The 6,366-nt window shown below is 49.3% G+C and overlaps 1 protein-coding gene across 1 annotated transcript; it reads right to left on the bottom strand.

Annotated features, from left to right (window-relative positions):
• Window positions 1-39: 39 nt before the first annotated feature.
• Window positions 40-6,164, bottom strand: LOC132472374 (BTB/POZ domain-containing protein KCTD3-like). The gene is made up of 10 exons (XM_060071981.1): window positions 5,708-6,164; window positions 5,156-5,209; window positions 4,557-4,602; window positions 4,226-4,299; window positions 3,831-3,889; window positions 3,095-3,175; window positions 2,665-2,829; window positions 1,774-1,864; window positions 865-1,055; window positions 40-194 (listed from the first exon to the last, which is right to left on the bottom strand). Exons 1-10 carry the CDS (start codon window positions 5,779-5,781, stop codon window positions 40-42), a joined length of 990 nt encoding a protein of 329 aa, XP_059927964.1. The 5' UTR covers window positions 5,782-6,164.
• Between the last annotated feature and the right edge of the window lie 202 nt (window positions 6,165-6,366).

Here is a 6,366-nt window from a genome sequence, read left to right as displayed (position 1 = left end):
ACACACACACAGGCGTTTATAAAAAAAACTTAATAGGGCTTATAAGGAAAACAATAATAGCAGTATCATGTTTTTTACCTGCCAGTGTTGCGTCACTGCGTTCCAGACGCCCACCTTACCAGTATGGCTGGTAGCCACCAACTGGTTCCCAATAAAGAACAGACTGTCTACTGGGACACCCAGACTGAAGACCCCTGCACAGGGACAAGTGGGGACAGAAAGGACAAAAACAAGATTCGTAAGCAATTCTCCATTCTCAATCTAGGCATTTGTACCTTCTACACGTGGTGTATAACTTATCTCTAAGCTTAACTTAGTTCGACACTTGGTGTAAACTTTGCAGTAGCAGTAAACGCGGACTGACAACACTTTTCAATGATTGTTTTAAGAATTTGTCATTCCATACAATCGTCATTTACGTGAGCTCTTGTCCCCCCTCTACTCTGTTCTCATGCACTCTAGAAGAAGATGTATTATTGACACATTGTGTAAAATCTGTGGCTATAACTTCATCCCTCAGAAATATCTCCTCCGTCTGCACCAAGGTTCAGTTCACGACGGTTAATAATGATATCACGAGTTATCCAACCAGACAGGCTGGCCGCAGTGAGACACACTTCAATGCTGTTGTCAGGTCGTTTGAGTCGCACATCCTATGCGTTCTCAAAGTACCATCAAATATTCACTTTGCAATTTACAATCAATATTTTAAATAATGTGCCAGCATTGCTGCCTTCCCAGAATATGGAAGTGAATTGAACCCTCACTTCAGACCAAGCTTACTATATGATACAATAACAGCTACATCCAATCAGTCTTGAGAAGGATCCAATTAACCAATTAAGCCGTTATTTAAGCCCATACCGATCTCATTGCCGCTGCCTCCATCTTGGATGCTCCAGAGGATGATGCTGCTCTCCGAGGCGGCTGCCACCATCTTGTCCTTGTCGCCATGGGGACCACCCACCACCTTGGCGTTGAGCGCGATGCGTTCGATGGTGGAGTCGAGGTAGGGAGAGGAGAAGACCTGCTGCCAGCCGGAGGACTCCTTGATCCTGGTGGAGGTGAGGCGCACACACACACGGGTAGAGACACACACACGGGTAGAGACGCACACACACACGGGTAGAGACGCACACACACGGGTAGAGACACACACACGGGTAGAGACGCACACACGGTTAGAGACGCACACACGGTTAGAGACACACACACACGGGTAGAGACACACACACGGGTAGAGACACACACAGTTAGAGACACACACACACGGGTAGAGACACACACACGGGTAGAGACGCACACACACGGGTAGACACACACACACGGTTAGAGACACACACACACGGTTAGAGACACACACACACGGTTAGAGACACACACACACGGTTAGAGGCGCACACACACACGGTTAGAGACACACACACACGGTTAGAGACACACACACACGGTTAGAGACACACACACACACGGTTAGAGACACACACACACACGGTTAGAGACACACACACACACGGTTAGAGACACACACACACGGTTAGAGACACACACAGTTAGAGACACACACACACACGGTTAGAGACACACACACAGTTAGAGACACCACTACACTGTTAACCCACGCAATGCCCCCACAGGCCCCCAGAAAGCAGAAAACATTACACTAAGAAGCTAAGACGATGGCCATGCTAGAAATATAACTAGTTCACTGACGAGCACTTTATTACTAAGTGTGAGTCAAAGCTGTTCAACAGCCAATCAGAGGCTGAGGACCTGTAGCAGATGACGTAGTGAGCGTATGCGGCGACGATCCAGTTGTGGTGTCCGGTTATGATCAGCACCTTCCTGGGGTCGATCACAGGCCCTGAGCATGGGCAGACACACAGAGAGACAGTCAGCTTACAATACAGTTATTATGCAAAGAAAAGCCTGCAAAGTAAACTAAAAACTCACATGCCATGGATTCCTAAACCATCTTCCTATCAGGCAGATGAAAGCGCTCTCTAAGAGCTGATGTGTCACCGTCAATAGACTCACGGCGCACGTTAAACTCAAAGGGCTCCAAACTCTGTCGGAGCGCGTTAGCCTCAGTCTTACAGCACCGCAAACCCGCGTGAGCGCGCAACACAAAGCACAGGCAGAAAGGACCCCGTGCTCCCGCCTGACTGGCCCGCCCGTCACAACACCCTCCGCTCCTCGCCTTCAATGACCTCATTCGTGCTGCTGGCGGAACATGGCTGAACACCCAGATGTTGTTACGTGATCTCTGTAAGTCAGAGGCACACTCGCCGACTCCAGGTCCCACCATGGAGAACCAGAACCACTCCAGGTCCCACCCTGGAGAACCAGAACCACTCCAGGTCCCACCCTGGAGAACCGCACGACTCCAGGTCCCACCATGGAGAACCAGAACCACTCCAGGTCCCACCATGGAGAACCACACGACTCCAGGTCCCACCCTGGAGAACCAGAACCACTCCAGGTCCCACCCTGGAGAACCAGAACCACTCCAGGTCCCACCCTGGAGAACCGCACGACTCCAGGTCCCACCCTGGAGAACCAGAACCAGAGCCCCGTGATACCCCGCGGCCCCTCCCCTCCCGCCCTGCGGCCTCCAGACACCCAGGCGCCCCGTGCACTGACCCAGGCGCCCCGTGCACTGACCCAGGCGCTGGCTGTCGTCTTCGGGATGCGGGGGGGCGGGGAGTGAGGGGTGCGTGGAGGGGCCGGTGCGGTTGAAGCCCCCCTCCGCCCCGGTGGGGGCGGGTCGGTCTTCGGGACTGGGGCCGGGCGCCGGGGAGGCGGAGCTCCACTTACGGGCCGGGACGACTGGGAAGGAAGGAACACGTGACTTGGCTGTTTTTAATAGCTTTTTTTAATAGCTAAAACCGGATGAATATTGATTACAATCTACTCTTCCATATTCTTCTTCTTCCTGGTGCTAAGCTTGTTGCCTGGAAACACTGAGGAAGTGTTCCGCTGATCAATCATTCATGTTGTTTATAATTTATTCATGCACGTTATTGAAACAGGTGTCGGCCCAGGACTCGGATTGGTCCGTTCTCTCGTTTGGCCGCTGTGATTGGTCCAGTACCTGGAGGCGGGAGGTAGCCGTGGAAGAGGACGCTGCCACAAGACGAGCGGTCGAGCTCCTCACACAGCAGCAGACGACGCACTGTGAGAGGACACGCAAACGCACACAATAAAACGCACAACAACGTCACACATGTACAACAGGCACAAACTCACAAAATACAACGCACAACAACGTCATACATGTACAAGTACACACAAACGCACACAATAAAACGCACAACGTCATACATGTACAACCGACACAAACTCACAAAATCCAACGCACAACAACGTCATACATGTACAAGTACACACAAACGCACACAATAAAACGCACAACGTCATACATGTACAACCGACACAAACTCACAAAATCCAACGCACAACAACGTCATACATGTACAAGTACACAGAAACGCACAAAACACAACGCACACCCTGGTCATACATGTACAACTACACACAAACACACAAAATATAACGCACATCCTGGTCATATATGTACAAGAAAATTACAACGCACAACCTGGTCATACATGTACAGGAACACACAAAATACAACACACACCCGGGTCATGCATGTACTGTTAAATATTACACATTCACATTTGATACATTACAATAGCACGGATTACAACAACACGCGTCTTATGTAACCATGTCATAGTTCGGTATATTTTCTGTGGTGGAAAAGGACAAGGCCTATTTATTGAAACAGGAGACTCTCCCGATGTGGACGGCCGTGGTTCTCTTACCTAGAGGAGTTATACCGTAGAACTCTGCTTCATGACGCAGAACGCTGATGGTCATCCCTCTGCCAACAGACAACACGGTGCATCATGGGAGTTCAGGAAACATAAAACCAGTATCAATCTTCGTCAGCAAATGTCTGCTGATCTTTTTAAGGGTAAGAAAGAACGAGACACATATAGTGCCTTCATGAAGATGTGACTGTAATTAATTTGGATGGTATTTATATATAACTCCAGTACTTTGAAACCAATAGTTAGAAATAAGTATTGGCATCAGAATGCCCTGTATGTTTTTGTTTTTTTCGGTAACTCTTTATTTAAGTGATCAATGTTATCAACATGTTCAGTTGTTTCCCATCATCCACCCAATAGTCTACGACGTAGTGAAGGGTTCTCACCGCAAGTCCAACTCTTTGGTTCTGAGAAAATTCAAGATGGGTGCAAAAGCGGTGGGGTCGCGATCGATGAAGATCTGGATCACAAGAGGCATTCACACGGTGACACACAATTCCTCTTTCACTTCATCTCATGAGGAACTTGATACTGTCACACAGTCTGTCTGCAAAAGGCTCAGACGTAACACGTTGGTTGTTGGGGTCGATCTACATAAAGACAATAGCTAATGAGTGAACAACAATGTTTTCCTTTATGTGTGTTTAGTTGGTTTGTGGACGTGGCCTAGGCCTGGGTTAGATGGACCGACAGACAGGGGGAGACAGATATACTTACAGCTCCAGTTTCATCCCTTAGTGTTGATATCCGGCCACTCAGCAAACTGAAACGCACACACGCACACGCACACGCACACGCACACGCACTAGTTCAACCAAGTGTTCAGCAAATTGATGTTAAGCACATTTGAAGATGTCAAATATGTGTACTGTAGTGTTTGTGTAACAATTGAATGCTTAGATCTATAGTGACTCCAGGATATATACTATGAGTGCAGATACTGACAATAAAAACAAAAGACTTAAGGACAGCTCGACGGACCAGCTGTCAGATAGGGGACTGGGCTCAGTGATTGGTTTAACACGGTAGTGATAGGGACATTACTGCCCTGTCACCACGCTGTACCCTCCAACCCTTGTTCATTTGCTTCAAGTGTTTAACAAACGTTAGACGCTGTTATTATTGTCAATGGTAACCATGACATTATTGTTGGTTTTAAAGTGAATTGACAATGCATAAAACAGGTAATAACACTGGCATTTACTGCCGTGGTTAAAGGGGTTGTTATCAAGCTATTAATGCTCTCAATATGGGGGATAGGGTGACATTCAAGTTGGGTTTATTGGTTTATCTACCGATGACATCAGGGTACAAACCTGGAGAAGAAGGAGTCCGGAACCCAGATCAACGTCTGCCTCGAGGTGCTGAACCTGCAACCACAATGACACAACCCTCAGTGATGTGATGATGGGTCATGCTGCTAACGAGGATGCTGCCCCCCTGCCCTTCATGCATTATGGGATGGAACAATAACACAACATGACCGGTATAAGTCACATCCATGAAGGCTGGTAACCGGAAGGTTTCTAGTTCGTTCCCCGGCTCCTCCTAGCTGAGTGTCGAGGGGTCCCTGAGCAAGACACCTCACCCTGACTGCTCCTGACCAGCTGGCTGTCACCCTTCGTGGCTGACACCGCCGTCGGTGTGTGAATGTGTGCATGAATGGGTGAATGTTTGGCAATATTGTAAAGAGATTTGAGTGGCCACTGGTTAGAAAAGCGCGATATAAATGCAGTCCATTTACTATTCAAGTCGAGCATGTCACCTGCATACCAGTCAGTCAACACGCCTATGCTCATCAATACATCATCACATGCAGTGATGGGTAGGTGAGCGGGTTCCAGCAGCTGTCACGCACTCCAACCTACCGAGTCCCGCCGACGTTCAGCTGGATGATCTCACCCATCCCGGGCGCCGCCGCGGGGGTCCCGTTCGAGGCCATGTCGCTCGCCCCGGTGGACTGTGTGTCCAGGTTATTATTGGTGTATTGCGCTGTAATAAAAGATGCGACTACCCAACGGTGCGGCTCTCTCTCTCTCCCCCGACCCCGGTGACGTCCCCCGCCTCACCACATCTCTCCCCCATTCCCATCAGATGTCCCGCTGAGTGCGTCCTGCTGCGGCACGGCGGGCGTTGAACCGACAACCATCTATCGAGGTGCGCACATCCAACGCGAATAATAAATTATCTCACAACACGCATTTTAACCCATCTTGCGCATTATCGGGGCAACGCGAAACAGCTGCCTCTCCCTCGCCGCGCGTCACTCACCGTGCGCCTCCCCGCTGGGTGCGCTCGGTGTGTTCACCTCCTCGTCTGACGCGGAGTGACACCGCGCATCAGAGCCGTTAAGCACCGCGACCGGACTGGATCCTGATTAAAAACACGCACACAAACGAGTCGTTTGTTTTTACGCATCCAAAATAAAGCGCTATACCCTTTTCGGTCAGTAACCTTTTTTATGTTCGATATTGCGTTTATTTCCTGCGGCCGACTCACCGCTTATTATTTTCCGTATTAAATATAG

This window comes from Gadus macrocephalus, chromosome 14, assembly GCF_031168955.1.
Source record: "Gadus macrocephalus chromosome 14, ASM3116895v1".
Lineage (NCBI taxonomy): Eukaryota > Metazoa > Chordata > Actinopteri > Gadiformes > Gadidae > Gadus > Gadus macrocephalus.
This window is presented reverse-complemented; position numbering and strand designations above follow the sequence as displayed.

Bases quoted from the DNA above. Each gene is read 5' to 3' on its own strand.
- LOC132472374 (XM_060071981.1), bottom strand. From the start codon at position 5,781: ATGGCCTCGAACGGGACCCCCGCGGCGGCGCCCGGGATGGGTGAGATC. The intron at 5,210-5,707 runs GTAGGTTGGAGT...TTGTGGTTGCAG, and splicing joins CTGAACGTCGGCGGGACTCG to GTTCAGCACCTCGAGGCAGA. The intron at 3,176-3,830 runs GTAAGAGAACCA...GTCCTCTCACAG, and splicing joins CTACGGTATAACTCCTCTAG to TGCGTCGTCTGCTGCTGTGT.